Source organism: Falco naumanni, chromosome 8, assembly GCF_017639655.2.
Source record: "Falco naumanni isolate bFalNau1 chromosome 8, bFalNau1.pat, whole genome shotgun sequence".
NCBI lineage: Eukaryota > Metazoa > Chordata > Aves > Falconiformes > Falconidae > Falco > Falco naumanni.
The window spans coordinates 50,473,215-50,491,259 of record NC_054061.1 but is presented as its reverse complement, the minus strand read 5'-3'; the positions used below and the strand labels follow the sequence as shown (position 1 = coordinate 50,491,259).

At 36.8% G+C, this 18,045-nt stretch overlaps 1 protein-coding gene across 1 annotated transcript in view; it reads right to left on the bottom strand.

Moving 5' to 3' along the window:
- Window positions 1-18,045, bottom strand: part of PARD3B (par-3 family cell polarity regulator beta) — a 412,598-nt gene that overhangs the window by 183,956 nt on the left and 210,597 nt on the right. Inside the window, exons 12-15 of the mRNA XM_040604211.1 lie at window positions 14,562-14,732; window positions 11,052-11,181; window positions 5,357-5,456; window positions 3,121-3,236 (exon numbers count right to left, since the gene is read on the bottom strand). Of these exons, the coding sequence (XP_040460145.1) occupies window positions 3,121-3,236; window positions 5,357-5,456; window positions 11,052-11,181; window positions 14,562-14,732 (517 nt within the window). The remainder of the gene's footprint in view (window positions 1-3,120; window positions 3,237-5,356; window positions 5,457-11,051; window positions 11,182-14,561; window positions 14,733-18,045) is intronic.

The following is an 18,045-nucleotide window of genomic DNA, read 5'->3' as shown; positions in this document are numbered from 1 at the left end:
TCAATGCTCAAAGCCAGAAAGACCTTCACTAAACAATTTCATTAGCTCCCTAATTTAATGAATTTACTACTTTTTCATACGGTTCACAATCAAAATCTGTATTCCTGGGGCTCTCGTGTTTTAAAATTTTCTGTTATCTACCTTTGATGAGCCTTCTGACAGTGATGCCACCATGTAATCTGTGCCTTTGTAATCTTATAATTAGGCAATGGATGCATTATACATGTTTCAAGGTGAAAAAGAATGTTTCATAAGTGAATAGCAGTAGATTTCACATTTATGTCCTGTACTATGCCAATTCTGTTGTCTACTTAGAGTTTATGACATTATTCTGGTCTAGAGACACCCATGTGGATTTCTGGACCTTGTAACCTGCAAGGCTGGTTATGTCTACCCAGATGTGCAGAGACACTTGATTCAGAGGCAGCTCAGGTTAAAAAGAAAGAAACTACATCTCAGGTGCATTTTGTAAGGTCTCAGAGCTCCCCTCCTGGACTCCAGTTCTGCGATTTTTCTGTTCATCATATTGGATTTATTTTGGAAGTGACTGACAGAACTCAGTAAAGTACTACTCAGAAAAGTTGTAAGGGGACAGCATCCCATGACTACTGGCAAACGAAGTCCCAGCAGTTATATACTTTTCAGATAGGGGACACCTCCCCTTTGTTACCAAATCTGCTGCACAGTTCCTCTGCAGTGCTGAACCAATCTTTCTCACAACCTCAACTCTGGGTCGAGAGGAGCACTTCCCATCTTTTTTTTTTTTTTTTTTTTTTCCAGTGGCAAACAATGCACTGGAATCAATAATGGGTACACAGCCACATGTTGGGATGAGGAGTTACTATTGGCCTTAACTGCAGTTAAGTAATGAGCAAAATATAAAAACTAAGAAACAACTTTCCTTCCCCCCCCGAAATCCATCTTGGAGCGTGCATATGAATGCTCTATTTGGAAGTAGTTTTTATACCATTTTTTGGGGGGGTTTATTTACATTAGAAGCATTTTATATTGTAGTCACTTAAGATTTTCTTGTTTCTTTTCCTTTTACCCTTCCAGCCAGAAGTTTCTGCTTAAAATCTTTCAAAAGGTGGGAAGTCAAACATGGTACTTCACTACTTAACAGAAAATGACTGCAAAACAAGTCCTAGCTTCCATCTTCCGCAGTTTCTTTATTTGCCAACCTACATGCCAGCAATTTTACTTCTCTATTGTTATGTATATAAAACAGGATGGGTGCAGTTTTTTCTTAGTCCCTCCAGTTCTTTAAATTACTATCTCAAGTAATAAATTTACCTTCACATCACCACACAAGAGAAGGTTAGTGCCCTCCAATCAGACAATAGATAATAATCCCTTTTGTGTTTTACTTCCATAGTAGATTCACTTTCATATTTCACATTTGTAGCATAGTAGCATTTTCAACAGCTACCTTCTATGAGCAACAGTTTTTGAAAGATCTTAAAGACATCTTCATACCCAATTTTTATTTTATTTTTTAATTTTAAAACAAATATTTTGTATTTATTTCCTTTTTGGCACCCAATTTATTTTAGCTTTTAACCATTATGATTTAGTGACTCATACACATTCTCAAACCATTGTTTCTTGGTGTCAAGAGCAGGTTGCTTGTATGAATTTGAATCTCACAATATAAATTAACACAGACGGGTATAAAAGGAAGTAGAAGTTACCTGACAGTTCTCAATATGCCCCCAAGCACACTCCCATTGCCCAATTTTACAATGGTGCTTGTGCATACTCTTTCTAGTGACTTCTGTGGGAACTGTAAGTAAACCTTTCTAAAAGAAGACTCAGTAAAGTTGAATGTTTTTTCTGGCAGACTACACACAATATACTTTCTGACTCAAGTCTGTAAACACATTCCTTTGTTGAAGAGTATTTCCATTCCTAAAATAATAGCTAATGCATTACTCTTCGTCAAGACAGTGGAACAGAACTGCAAAAGGATTAATTTCTGGTCTGGTTATGCAGTAGCTTTGAAATTCTGCCTTAAGATCTTCCCCCTCTATTAATTTCATCCATTCTTATCCTGCATTAATAACGGTTTGACTTTCCTTGCACTCTGTTAGAGAAGTATGCACATTTTATGTTACATTAAAATATGACACTAAGATGACAATAAAAATCAGCAATACAAAAACTAAGACCAACCTAGAGAGTTTCAGGGGAAAAAAAATTCAGCACCACCAGAAAGCTACCTTGAAACTATATAAGAAATTAAATGTTCTCTATTAATTGTGCAACAAAAACTGATCCAACAAAACAACAGAAATGTGTCTAAAGACATCCTAATGGTAGGTGTCGAAGCTACTCCATCAACACTTGAATTTGAAAAAACAGATAAAGAATGAGTGCCACAAAGAATTAAAATTAAAAAGAAAAGCTTATTTGACTTTCTTTGAAGCATAAGAACTTTGCAAATTTTTCCTTGAACTTTCATTAAAACATGACTTGGTTTTCAACTGCAATAACCCTTCAAACTTCCACCTGCAAATGCTTTCCCAGTATTGAAAGAACCTTTTACTTTCTGCTTCAGCCACCCTGCAAGATTTTCTTCACAGCTTTGATGGGTAGAGGACCATAACCTTACCACTCTTCAAGCATTTATAAAGATCTACTGCAATACCGACTGCCTGTGTTTGTCACTGTCAATGAAAAATACAGAACTTGTCCTATGAAAGTTAGCCTTTGTCAAGTGTAGTTCTGCAATCATTTATATTCTATATGAAAACAACTTCTGTTATTGCTGTTTTGCTATATTTTTTAGACATATAAAACTTGTACAGCAATTCTTTCTGCTCATTTTTACAAATGCTCCCTATTTTCCTCTGCTCCTTCTTTGCCTCAGCTAAGATTTCAATACAATGGATAGAATAGTCTTTTAGAAGAAAACAAAACACAAACCTTTCTTCAGCTTCAGTAAAAAGGGTACTTGCAATTAGCTGCTACAGAAGGCTGACCATTGTCCCCATCACTGTAGCACCTCTGCAGAACTTACTCCCTGATGCTTGTGTTTAAGAAAGAAAAGCAAGAAACAGAGATGGTGCAGATAGGATAAGGATAAAAAGCTGACCTATGTGTCACCCCACCCCTCCTTACCCAGATCCATGCTTTTGGAGGCTTTCAGATTAATTGATTCAGACTGCTTGGCTGGTGTCAAAGATCTGAAGTTGATGTGCTGATCTGTTAAATGCACTGCTGAATTTATGATAGGGCTACAGAAAAAAAAAAAAAGACATGTAAAATATTTAGGCAGCAGTTCAAAACATGAGTGAACTAATTAAAGCATTCACAAGTATACATGTGTTTCTTCCTCCAGTTGCTTACAGCCATGCATTTTAAAATCAGTTACTGATCCTCAACTTCCTTTTCTGAGACTTAACACCTCCAGTGACTTGTTTTTCATCACGGATTCAAATATAACCATAAATGTTTAGTGATGATTGCTTTTAAACACTCATATTTTATTTAGCAGAAGGGGGACATAGCAGTACCTGCTTTTGGTTTTGTTTTTCTCATGGGGTTTTTTTTGGTTTTTTTTGTATTTTGCTAGTTCTATTTAGCCACTACATTTCCAAATTATTTATTTCTACAGAAAGTTGGAAAAATACCGCCAATGTACACAGCTCAATCCTATTTCATCAGTTAATATGAAGTTATTTCACAGCCTTGCACCAATTCTGCAGAGGCTGGAGCCTGGAGGTCTTATGAAGGATACCATAACACTGAAAAATTCCAAAGTATTGTAGTTTCAGTTTGGGGGTTCTTGGGGGTTTGTTTTTGTTTGTTTGTTGTTTTGGGTTTTTTTTTAATTATTTTACTTAATGTTAGGCAGATATCTAAACATTTCAAAATGTTCCAAAATAATAATAAAAAAACCCACAAACACAAAAAACATTTATTTCCAAACTCTTCAATCAAAATGTTTGGTTTTACAGTATCAAAACACCTTTCCCCATTTTTTGCTGCAACACAATTTCAGTGAAATCAGCATGACTTGACATAGCAATTCAATTTCAACAGAACTTAAGTGCCAAATGGAAAACCAATACAACATTGAATAAAAGTCAGGGTGGAAGAAAGGGTCTGTAAATTTCATCATCATTTTAATACACCATCACCATTTAAGAGAGTGTTTCTGCTCCCAGCTTCTTGAAAAACTATTAATAGATTCTAGCAAACAACTGCAGCTGAGAATTTAATGCAGAGTTCCATTAGTCTATGTAGACTTTTGTTCGTTTACCATGTCATACATACCTGCCTGGGAGACCAGAAATTATGAAATGACTCTACTGAAATTTCTCTATGTTAGCAAAGAGAAAATAGTTACAAGAGTTTTCATGGTATGAAGAATTCGAGGTATCCATACTAAAACATATCTACTCTTCAATACTATGTGCAACCAATAATTTCAAGGGTAGTTTTTTAATCACATCCATGTGCACAAGGGCAGAAGTATGGCTAAGTTTTTACTTGAAATGCAGGCTTCCCTAATACCATTGCAATAAAACAGTTGCATATCAAAACCGAACACACACACACACTGAGTAAACAGTGTTCAACATTGAATTTTCAGCATCTAGAAGTATGATAGGTTGAAATGATGCTTGGATTTGAATCCTGTGCTACTTGTGAAAGTCAAAGCATATGCCATCGTGAACCTCCAACATGTCTCCACTTTTTTTCCTGCACTTCCAAACTTCTGTATTTACCAAGGAAATTAAAGCTTGTAGCTGCCATCAAGCACCTTTAGAGTATCTTTACAAAAGGTATTCCCAAAATATCTGAAAAATCTACCCAATGCATTTATAACTGGTAAAGTGTCCATAAATTCTTCCCCTACACTTTTCAACATTCAAACTTACCGAAGATTCACTTTGTAACCTCCAGAATGTTTTTGGCTGACATGCTGCCTAAGAAAATTCAGTTTCCTGCAAACTGAATTTGGCTACGAGTCCTAAAGCTTTAAAAGACTTCAGGAACTGCATCCACACATAGCAACCACTGCTACAGTCTTAAATTAACTTTTTTTAAAATTTTTTAATTGGGATTATGGTTTGGGATTCTTTTTATTTTACTGAATACATGCTGGGTATTGTGACCCACTGTGATCATGGACAGCAGGCATACTGCATCTTATGAACAACTGAAATGAACAACACAGTAAATGCTGAAATAACATTCCCAGATTATATTAAAGGATCACCCAGATGACTAAAAACATTAGTATAATGTTTTAAAAAATAAAAAGTGATTTTTAAATCAATTCGAACTACTATCACAACCACTAATGAGCAATTAGAGTTGTAACTATTAAGAATAGCCAAAGTCCAACCTATGATTATAATCCTCATTCAGCAGATCCTCACTGGGATGAGGTGGGAGAGGTGGAGGGGTTTCATTTTCACCACTGCCACGATCAGACACTGGCAACTCTGAAATAAAATTTAAAAAGGGGTTAAATAAGCCAGAGAAACAAGTACATTACACCAGTTCACTGATCAATGACTGGACTGGAAGGCCTCAAGCAATGCTGAAGTGAGTCACAAATTATTCAAATCCCTAAACTAACTAAACTAGAATTAAAATCACACCAAGCAGAAAATATACCCCTTGGGATTTCCTGAAGAGCTGATTTTCAGATTTGCATATGCATAATTAAAGATAAATATAGGGAAACTTTGTGCTTATAGTGAAGTTGAGTGCAAGGCACAAATTGCTTTACTCCATTTGAGTGGATTTTCACCTCTGCATAGCTGCACCCTAACCGATGGTAGGCTCATGCTTTCATTCCCTTTGATGGGGAGCATTTGCCACCTTTCACGTACAGAAGAGAACCACACTCTCAGCAAAGAGTTCAGAAGAAAAATTTCTGTTATCCCATGCAAGAGAAGAAAGGGGCATTTCCGAATTACAGTCTCCATTTTCTTACCATTATGGTAATTCCTTCTTTACCTTTACAACAGGCATTCATCTCACACTAGAAAATTACTTTGGACTGAGAAAAACATTAATACTCAAACTGTTCAGTTGTTTGCAAAGCAACACCACTTCTGTACCTGCAGTACTTAATATGACTGCTCTGCCTGCTGTAAGCCAGTTCATTACTGCCCTGTAAATTCACCTCTCAATCTAAAGGTCTGATCTTAAAAAAACGTCCCTACATTTTTCAGTGTAGAACATGTCTTCACCCCTCCAAAACTTAACAGGAAACACAAACACTGATTTTTGGGTTTCAGTGACAGGTAAGCGATTTAACAACACTGACATACCACACTCATGTGACCTGTTCTGTGGCACTGAATGTTGTCAGTCAATCCTGCTTGCAAGTACTAATCTAATTTAAGAGAAAAGGGTTTACCAGGAGGCAATCAAGGCAGACAGCAACAGACTATATTTATTAGATAAGAGCACTGAGACAGTTCCCTAAAAGCAAGCAAGCAAAGAAACCCCAACAAAACCACATTGTTAGCTCAAGAACCCTATAAAACTACTGGCTGGGCAGCTTCCTACCTAAAGATCAGAAATACAAGAAATATTTCAAACCCTGTATCTCAGGAAAAGTTAGACCATCATTAGAAGAAAGTGAAGGTGAGCAAATGAAAAGTTCTAATGAGGCCTTAAAAAATGCCGATTGCCAGTCTGATGCAGAAAACAGGTATGCTACCTAACATATGCACACTGTCTTCTTGCATTATGATCACATTCTTTCAGGTTGCAATTTAAGGACAGGAAACAGAAATGAGGAGAAAATGGCAAGTTCCCACAGTAAAACAAATTTAGAACAAAGGGAAACTCATACTGTTCAATGTTATTACATGATCTGAAAGATGAAGTGGAAGATGAAAAAATTTACTCATGTAAACCCACTCAGAACTACCAAAAATAAGCAGACTATGAACCTCTGCAAAAAGACTGCAGGCTATTAAGTAAACAGGAAAGGCAGGTGGAATTCCCTGTCGGTGACTGCAAAGTGATACACATGGCAGTGGGGAAATACTCTTGACACACACACAAAGGCTATTACTTCAGCAATTACGACTCTGGAACAGTACAATAAAAGTGCACTGGATCGTTCTTTTAATATATGCTTAGTGAAGTCAGAAAGAAACAAGACATTTAGAGCCTCAAGAAAAGTCCAAACACTCCATTGAGAACTCAGAGTTAATGGTGTGCCTATTTTTGAAATAGCATCTAAGGTTTCATTCTTCCTATCTGAAAAAAGGATGCAATTTAATTCAGAAACAATTTGAAAAGGTGACAAGGGTAGTTGGACACACGTAGAAACATTTCTACAAGGACCACGGACTAGGATTCTTTGGTTTAGAGTAAGAAGCAATAAAAGGGTATACAAGCAGTCTATGGAATTGTAAAAGCCATGCATAAGGTGAAAAGGAAGCTTTCCCTGACTCTCATACACAGTAAATAGCAGGCACTCAGTGTCACTGTCAAGTTGCACACCTAGAACTAATATGAGGTAGTATTTTATTCCGGTGCAATTAAAACATGGAACTCATTGTCATGAGGCTGTTTGGGAAATCCACTTTTTAAAAATATATTAAGAAGTGGACTAAAAGGTAGAGTGGTATCAATGACACAATAGCCCAGACAGTACATCTGATTTAGGAAGTCCCTAAACTACTGACTGCCCTAAGTAGGAAAGAGATGCCTGTGATGGAAGGGAACAAAAACAAACAAAAAATACCCCAAAACCCCAAAAAACTGAAACAAAAAGAAAACACCACACCCTACACTGTGCTTTATCCTCTTTGAGCAACCTCTGATAGCCATAACAAGAGACTGTATCATGTAGTTACATTAACTTTGATTCACAGTAATTAATAAATCATTTCACAAAGGGTGTTTGGTGGCGTTACCACGTTGTTTGTTACCACTGGCACTTTTCTTGCAGTACAAAAATGGTACACATAGAAAAATGGCAGACTTCCTGAGTGAACCAGAAATGACCACAAGGGACTACAGCTCCCAGCAAAATGGGAGCAAAAGCAAAAGAGTGAGAGAATTTAACTGAAGAAGCAGTCACTGGCTTCATGTTCAAGACCTCAGGAAATTCTCTTAACAGATCCAGAGAGATCAGAGGAACAGCTAAGCCACTAAACAAAATATACTGAATTTTCAGATATTAAACAGTTTAGGAGAATAAATAAGCCTGTCTATAAGACACATGTAATATTTACAAGCAAAATTTAAACATTAATTTAAAATTTCACTTCTTAGTTTTCTATCTTGACATTACCAGACGTATGGAAACAGATGCTTGCACAATCATGAAGACTCAGCAGTCTATGGTAGTAGAGAGAGTTTATGATTATTCTACTACTTAACCAGAGAGATGACAGCATTTCCCCTAAAACCGTTTATAACGTAGGGTTCTAAGAAATATATAGGAACCTCTAATGAAACACATTCCAGTAATCTTTCAACACCAGAGATGTAAAAAGCTGCTGGCACTGAAGTATCAATTCTCAAAGAGGTTGTTCTAAAAAACACTGAATCTGCGCAATAGCTTGGCAGCAAAAGAAGTGAGGACCTGAAGGCAGCAAGTATTATTCATGCAAAAATAGAACAAACACTGGCATTTCAATATTGGATCAGTATCCTCCCCCCCTTTATTTAAATATCCACAGGCAAGACAAAATGTAATGTTTTGGCTATAACCACTTTTCCCCAGACATTAGTTTTTCTTGCTCATGTATAATAAAAAAAGGCTCTTAAAACAGACAGCAGTATTAGCAGGCCAAGCTTCAGTGTATTTTTGCTGAGATTTTATTATAATTTTATTGGTAGGAGCAGTGAATGGTACTGGAAATAACTTATTAGAAAACATTAATTGAGAAAGTGACATTTTATTAAACATAATACCGCTTCTGTCATTAAATTCATACATCAGATCCTGTATTATGTTAAAATCTCTTTTATGTTTTATTATTCTTCATAAAAACGTACCAACCGTACTTCTACATACAAGATCTGGATAGTGCCCCATAAGAATGCACAAGGGACTGCTCCTGCCTGTCACAAGCAGCTCACTATGTCTGTGACTCACGTCCTTAAATGAACACACAACCTAAAGTTCATAACTGAGTTAAATGAGGGTTGTGAACACATGTATTGTTTTGCTTTTACATGTGTCTTGAAAGGCGGAGGACAAAACTTTATAAAAAACCATGCAAAAAAATATTTTGAACCAGTGACTGGAAATAGGTGACAAGCAGAATGAGTATTAGCTCAAAGTAATTAATATCATGACTTCAAAATTACAGAAACATTCCTACAATGTGCGGGCTTACTGCAAGCTCCAAGTGCTTTCTACCAGGAACATTTCTGACTGCAGCCCTGCTGCAGACACCTTGCTGCTGAAAGTGCCTGTGCAGTTCCACATTAAGATCACTTCAATTTTACTCATCAAATGCCAAATCTTCAAGAGAAATTGCAATACAGTGATACTTCTGGTAAATGCTAGCAACATCTTTGTCATTTGTTGTTCACTGACTCCTTCCAGGCTATGGATGGGAAGCTCCAGCCATGTCAAACCCTCTCTGACAACAGCCCCCAGCAGCACGCCAGGGCATCCTTTCGACATCCAACATACATTCTCTTCCAAGGCCATCACATGTTTTTGCTATAATGCCTTCTTATCATGGTTCTTTAATTAAAAAGATGTCTATTGAAAATAACTTCATGAATGAGCCGCAAACTAGTCATCCTGATTTTTGGATCGCAGTTGGAGAATCCTTACCTTAAAGTAACATTACTCTTACATTTCAAAACAAAATACATGGAAGTGACAAGTTACCTGTTGCCATTCACCTCTATCAATGGCTCCAGAGCAGTTGCTTATTTATATGCTTTTTAAGGAAGTGTTTATTAATGAAGGTATTTGCTGCTATCTGATCCCTTGGCAATGACTAACTCTACAGGGCAGGCTAGCTCCAAGGATGACTGACTCTTTTCTCATATAACTACAGCATCATTTTAATTTCCATACACAAGATATATAGGGTAGTACTACACAAAAGGATCTGATCTTTGAATATTTACAAGGCTTGTGTCTGTATCTAATTCTTTGCCTGGAGTCGCATTGTCAAAATACTGTAGTCACCACAAATTATTTACCCTTAAATTATACGGGAGTTTCTCTTGAGCTTTACAGATACAGGCTCTTTGATTTTGGTTAAAAGTACCCCACACAGTCATCACAGCAGCCTACGAAATTACTTTTTGCCAGCTACCCTGATTCCACAGTTGTCTAGGGAAGTGGGAAAAATCATGCATAATTCAACTACACCGAAGAAAATCTTTTTTTCTTATTGGAAGGTATTCAAGTGTGTGCTTGGCTCGAAGAATAAGAGCACACTTAGAAGGACAGGGGTCAAGACCATCTCAAATACTTTAGACTTTTCAAATAACTAGTACCTTGCTGAGTCAGGTGCAAACTGGACAGATAGCAGAGCAGTCTTAAAAGCTCTTACTTATAAGCTTGCATATGCTCATACATGTAGGTTTTCTTTGTACAATGTACACATCTAATTTTTTTAATGAGTTATTTAATATAATTCAAATTTGTAAATTAGGGCAATATTTCTAACTTTTGAACAAATTTACCTTTAAGTGTACTTTATGAGTATCATGCTTTTGTATAAATTAATTTAGCTTATAATAACCCCTGGGCCATAATCTAAGAATTCAATGGAAAAATCATTGCACTCATTAAAGATATATAGAAAATAAACATTTTGACAACATATATTTTGCACTCATCATTTGTTTTTTATCCAACCTTACGTGTTGGGGCAGCGAGCTAGAAACTGTTACTTAAACTGGAATTTGTGCCAGGAATCTAATTCACAACTTCTGAGTCAGCTCTCCCACCCTCGCTGGATCTTCAAGCCTCAAAGTAACATAGTGTGCACTTACTCTAATTAATTGCTTTTCTAGTGACTGTAGATCTCAAAAAAAACCCCAAACACAAAGCACTTTTATCACAGAGAAGGATATCTAGAGACTACCTTTTATTCTTTCTTGAGGACTGCATGTTACAAATTGCTGAAGAACAGTATCATTGCGTTGGGAAGCAGCTGCAAAGTTATGACTCCTGTCACAGGCTGATTTTTGAAAGACTCCCTGGTCTGAGCGCTCCTAAGAGAAAAACAGAACCACACATTGTAGCAAAAAATTTAAATTTTCAACAATGCAGAAGATCAGCCATCATTACAGAAGATGCACAAATACAGTGTAATGCAATGTGTTCACTGTACATTGATTCCCTTCAAATGAGAAACTTGAAAGCTATCTTCAAAATGACTATCTGTTTTTGCTGACCATGAAATAAGACAATATCTAAGCAATAACAATCATTAAGTGACGCACAAAAACGAAGACTGTTTTTTTTTTATGACCCACAACTGGCTTCATTCAAATGCTCCATCTGGGAGGGCAGCTTGTGACATTGTCAACACAAGAACATGGGCAATGCCAATGGTATTTTTCTGCCAGCCAGCTGGTTCCCTTCTCTCAGAGACTGTGTGCATATGTTCTGATGATCACACACTAGAGCAGTTTTGCAAGTAAGGAGTTACACCAAACTCCCAAACACAGGTCTTCTGGCTAGCAGCTAAACAAACTCCTGTCACACCTCTAGTCAGCTTTTCTTTTGAGACATTTCCCACCCCCCATACATGCCATATCGCCTAATTTATTCTCCTGAGCAGTTGCTCAAAAGAAAAAAGGGAGGGGGGGGGGGGGCGGGGGGAGAAATAATCACAGTTTCTAAAACTGGGACAGACCCAGAAAGACGCTTTCTTACTCATTATTCAGGGAAAACAGAAAATCCACACAGAGGAATATTACGGCTAGTTTTCAAAATAACCTTTGTAGTTTCTGTGATTTTTATATCTGCTTTTTAAAGGGGCATCTAACTGGCTTCTATTTTTAAAGCGCATGCTCATTGTGCCAGCAAACTTCACACTAAACATACCATTCCTTAAATTTCATAGTCACAACTGCAGAATGTATGTATCTAATGCGTACAAGTTTCTTTGTAAAATAACGCAAGAGGTTTAACGCATTAGCAAGTGATTGCCTGCAAACCAACGCATAAGAAAGGACAGCGGGTTACATCACCTTGCAACCTGCCCTTCAAGCTTAATAATACTAATAATAAGAATATTAAAGATAATGAAATAATGATAAAATAATAAAAAATAATAATAAAATGGAAAAAATACACCCCAGAACACAAATCAATGCTGGAATGCTCGTGATGACAATATGGCTACAAATGCAGTTTCAGTGGACAGTCAGCACATGCAACATTCTCTCCTCCTCCTCAGTGCAACATAAGCCAATTGAAAAGGCTATTTTGAACCTCTGTGCAGAAACACACACACCATACAGGCACTGACAATTATGGTGCTTCTTGTTACTGGCAATTCTTTAGTTTACATAAGATCCCCTATGTCACAAGGTCCACATTTACTACTTTCACATGGACACTGCTAGCTAAATTAAGCCTTACAACACCTGAACTAGTACTACCTTGGAGACATGTACCGACTGGGACAGGGAGCCTTAAAATAACAGCAACAACAAATCTGCTTTTCCAGCTCTTTGACAAATGACACAATCAATATCCCACAACTGATCAGTAACCAGCCTAATTAGAGTATCCAGCTTATAAAACATAGCTGTTATGGAAGACCTCCATTAGTGTCCTGACCAATAAAAACAATAATGCATTTCTAAACATATACTCCTACCAAGCTGAGATGCTGTGTTCAGGAAGCTTTTTTGGGGAAAGGAAAGAATGGGCAACAACCCATTTCTGCTGTGGTCTCCAGACTCAAATGGAATTACAATTGAACCTAAAGACTACCCTATAAAAAATTAATTCCTGCCTAAAATGAATTTGATTCAATCAAGACCTCATTATACATTCTTCACAGGGCATGAGTCAAGATTATTTACCTCTTTCATATGTCTGGACAATAAACAAAACTATACACTTAACTACAAAAAGCAGCCTCATACTTTTATTGGGTCAATCTGATGTTTGATTAGAAGCTTTTTTAAAAAACAATTTGGCTCCTGTTAAATGAAGAAAACTTGCAGAAGCGAGCTTTATGTGAAGGTAAGCTATCTGTCTCATGCTACAAGACTGCACAATAAATATAACCTATACTTAACAATTCTTCCTCATGGCATAATGCTATGTCACATAGAAAAGGAAAGCAAAAGTGCATTTTCCTTTAAAGTATTCCAGAATTACTAATGAGTATTTTTTTTATTTTCCTGGCATGACTGACATCATGTGGCTTTTGCAAAGGGTCTGCCCAACAAAGTTAGAGCATAATGTTCAGTAAGTAATATACTTCTAAATCTATTTCTTAATCAATGGTGGTAGTAAAACAAATAGGAAGTTATTAGAAAATATTGAGTTAATTATACTAAAAGATAATCTGCATTCTCTTCCCGCCTCTGATATCTTGTGCGAATAACACCCACAAACATGACTGTTCTTAACGTTTTGAAAAGTTCCAGCAATGCTTGTTAGGTAAGAAGCTTGACATTTTCTCTTGAAATTCTATAATGGTATTTATTACAACATTTTATACCACAAATACACTTGTATGTGTTTTTATTTTAAGGAACTGTACAGATGTTGAAAAACTTAAAATATTTACTCAAGGGTCAAAATTAAAACGAGGATGAGTAGTAAGGGCAGCCAGTATACACACATACAAATTAACTATGTAAAGATGAAGAATGAGTGTGCATATATGCATGCATGCATGAAGGAGAGGGAGCAAGAGAGATCATAAAACCATTCTTTTTCAAAGTTGGAGCCTATTGGCAACCATTGATTTATATGGGGTCTAGAAAAGAGCCATTAAAATTTCTTTCTTCTCTTACTTTGTTACCTTACTTAAACTTTATGCTAATCAACTCAGAAACACATCCTGAAGCAGTGGCCTTCATCTGACCAGGGAAAGTAATATATTAATTCCTTGAAGGTTAAAAAAGAAAAAAAAAAAAAAAGTAGGGGGACAGGACAGGACCAGAACACACATGCACAACAAGTGGAGTGAATTACTAATGACACTGAAAAAGCAAGAGTGAAGTTAAATCCAGGTCACACTAAGATATCAAGGTCTCTGATCATGACAACAAATGAAATCAGAATTCAAATCACCTATATCCCAGCTATTGCCTTTAGAAGGTAGTAGATAGTCAAAACTACATTAATCCTAAGATAACCCTTTATGGGACCACATTTGCTTTTGTTCTAATACTTGTCAAATAAAATAAGAGGCAACTTTTAGCCTGGTCTCAAACAGGAACAGCCAGACCAGGAGAGATCAACCAGAAACTCTACGCGTATCCTGACTCCAGGAAGGCAGGAATTCATTCTGCCAGGAGGGAGGAGCTCTCTGTGACCAAGACTTTAGCCATCATCTCTTACATGCAAAAACACTGGGACTGGAAAGACATTTATCGAATAAATGCATTCACTGCTTCACCTCCGTCTGCACCTCTAGTCTCCGGAGAACTACCAGCTGGATCCTCCCTCGAATGTTCCCCTCCATGGACATGGAGCGTCTCAGTGTTTCCATAGCCTCATGATTTGACTTGCCCAGAAGTGACTCCCCATTTACTGCAACAAGCTGATCATTTACTCGCAAACGACCATCCTACAAGCAAAAAAATAAAACCAAAAAATGTTTTAAATAAGAATTATTAGGCAGAGAGGCAACATACAGGAAAGCAAGATGCAGACAATCAGATATTGCTTTCTAATAAGAAACAAGAGACTGCATAGGACCGGGTCTCTCAAAAGAAAAATCCTTTGTCCATTAGTTGGCCATTTTTTCTTCCATTTACTAGATTTGGGGTAAAGTTCATAGGGCAATTAGAAACACAGAAGTGCATGCACAAGCTACTGTTTTTCCTGCATGTACAATTTAATTTGCATCAGTTCTACAAAGAAAACATTAAAAGGAACTTCTGCTTAGTTAAAAAGGACCCACAGCTGTTAGTATCTGCAATGCAACCATTATGAAGTACTGCAACACATTTTCCATGCATTATTATCTGCTGTTAAGGTCTGGTAAGAAACAGCTCCAAAAATTATCTTATATTCTCACTAGTGTCTATGTTGTCACAATTACCATACCACCATATGGGGTAGTGTTCTCAGTTCAGGATGGTCATTAAGACTTAAGCATCCTTATTTTAATTAATGCTGTCCGTTTTTTTAACATTCAAACCTGCTGCCAATAATAAAACTAGGGCTGAGCCACATCAAGCAGCCTATGCTTTGAAAAAAGTCATTCCGTTTCATTGCCAAGGTTAACTGACATTTGTGAGCTTAATAAAATTGTGGACACTGCTATTCGGTGATTTAGGAGTCCTACTGCTGTTGTCATTATTATCTGTGATTTATTTCTTTTCATAAAAGCATGTGCCATGGACTTTTCTCTTTAACAAGAAAATAAGGTCTATTTAATTAAGAGACAAGAGTTTCTTTTAAAACTTGTCAAGTTCGCAATTATCAGGTTGGCATCAGACCTCAAAGAAGGAAGGAAAAGAATAAAAAACTCAAGACATCCAATATAGAAGGGCAGTGAAGAAAGAATAGCAGAGAAAGAACTTGCACAGAAATACGTTGATTGCTTAAAACGAATCTCATTCCTTCAAAGGTTCATTACGTACTCTTCAGAAGGCACTCGTCCGAACTGTTTACATTTCATGCATCCGAGTAATCCACAATATATATACTTTTCGATTTTTATTTCTTCCTATCACTAAGATATTCAATTAACTATTCCACTGTTGCTGCCAAGTCTAAGTCATTTGTGCTCAAGTGAGCTACAGTAGCTGTGACAAACCCAGCTTTACTAAAACGTTATTTTTGTTGGAACTTAGTATCATCATTACCATGGCAGAGTATGAATAGCTAAGGACCTGGAGAAGAACAGCATATACCAGGATCTAAAATAAACTGGGAAGGATAAGAAGATTGAAAGACAAAATTGGGAGATGACTCACTCAGTGAAGGAAAATGAAGAGAAATATAACTTTTCTCAGGAGGGTATGGAAACAAAGGATAGGAAACAGCAATGCCATTTGGAAAAGATACTGAAACCTCTCCCACCTCTCTGCTGAGTATTTCAAGCCAACGTAAATTACATACAGCCAAAGTAAATAGGTTAACCTCACCCCTTCTCTACATCGAAAATGATGCCATCACATGCTAAAGTTTAAGGAGAGAAGAGTTAACATTTTTGAACAGGGAATTTTATTATTTGCACATGTTGCAATTCCTTTGTGTTCTACCAAAATCGGCTGAAATGAATGGAGTCATTCACTGCAACAGGAGTTTGAGGAAAAAATATTCTCTTTTTTGTGAGTTTCTGTAACACCCTGAAAATTTTACAGGTTCTCATGTCCTTCTATTGTCCCACAGGTTATTGGATTACTTTTTTTCCTTTCTGTGGATAAACACCTATGTATAAATACCCATTAAAGCTTCCTATTAAATTGTATAAAATACAATGTCAAATGAATCTTGTCATGACTACATCTGTTGACCATGCAACTGTCCTGAACACAATGTGTATTATTACATCAAAAGCTGCAGCTTCAGAAAGCTCCGAATTGGCCTGATTTTTCATTTGCCTTGTAATATTTTGGTATGAGACTTTTTATTTATTTGTATTTTAATAATGTCAGTTCTTAAAGTACTTCTTTTGATGCATCTCCCTTCTTCCCATTCTGTTACGTGCTCCACTTAAATACAAAATTCAACATTTCAACTATGATCAGAGAAAAAAGGTGTGCCTGCTTTATAAATGCTGATCAACAACACTTGCTAAGTCACCTGTACAAGGTAGGCCGAACACTTTTCACACATGCTCAGGTAGAAGTTATTTCACAAAAGAACTTTTGCTATTTTAAAGACTGGGGGGTGGGTGGGTGGGGGAAACGCCAATGTTTAAAACAGTTTCCAAAAACAGATTTTTTACATCACTGATGTTATGGCCTGTTTAGAAGCCTAAACTTCAGGACAATCTGCTTGGCTCAAAATAAGCTAAATGTTGTTTTAACATATCTTTTTCTTTCATCTCTGAAAGGTAGGTTTCTTTGTGGCTTCTGAGTAGAAAAACAACATTTGGCATTTCAGCAAAACACTTTTCAAATGCCATCTCTGAAATTGCAAGTAAGTTATTCTAATAAAGGGTGAAATTACTGTTCCCTTGCTTATTCAAAAAAAAATTGGGGTTTTTTTCCATGGAGACTCACAGCAAGGGGTAGAACCTACCACCACATGGCTACTGTATTCAGACAGCCAGTCACAAGACTCTTACGCTTTTTACAGTAGAGCAGGGAGATATAATGCCATGTTCTTCAGGGACTTATGTTTTTAAGCAAAGCACACCTAGTTATTTCCCGTATCACATCAATGACATCTCTCTCAGAAAGAATTCCTTGATGGCATTTATTGGAATCATCCAGTTTCCCCATCCACAGCACACAACAAGCAATGTTTATAGCAACAGCACTCAGAAGCCCCATGGAGGTTCAAGCTATACCACGTCTGATTTGAACAAATGCACGTGTAGAAAATACTCCATTACTTCTAATAATGGCTCTGCTGCATTTCAGCTGCAGTAGACAGCAAGTACCTGATCATCAGGAATGTATCACAAGTAAAAAGCCAAGATGTCTCCAGATGAACAAGGCTGAAATCCCTGAAGTTGTGAGGAAAGATGACGCATTTAAACTCAGTCAAATGTTTTCTTCATGTGAAAGGCTCTGCACAATTACAAATATTCTTGTAACCTCTTTATGTTAGCGATAATAAAAAACCAGACACTTCAAAAATTACAAAAGAAGGTTAAGAAGGGACATAATGGTTCAATCAGCAAAAGCCAGTGTTCTTATTCCTGCAGGATACATTGGTAGAACACCAACTAAGAACATCAAGGCATTTTTACTTTGTTT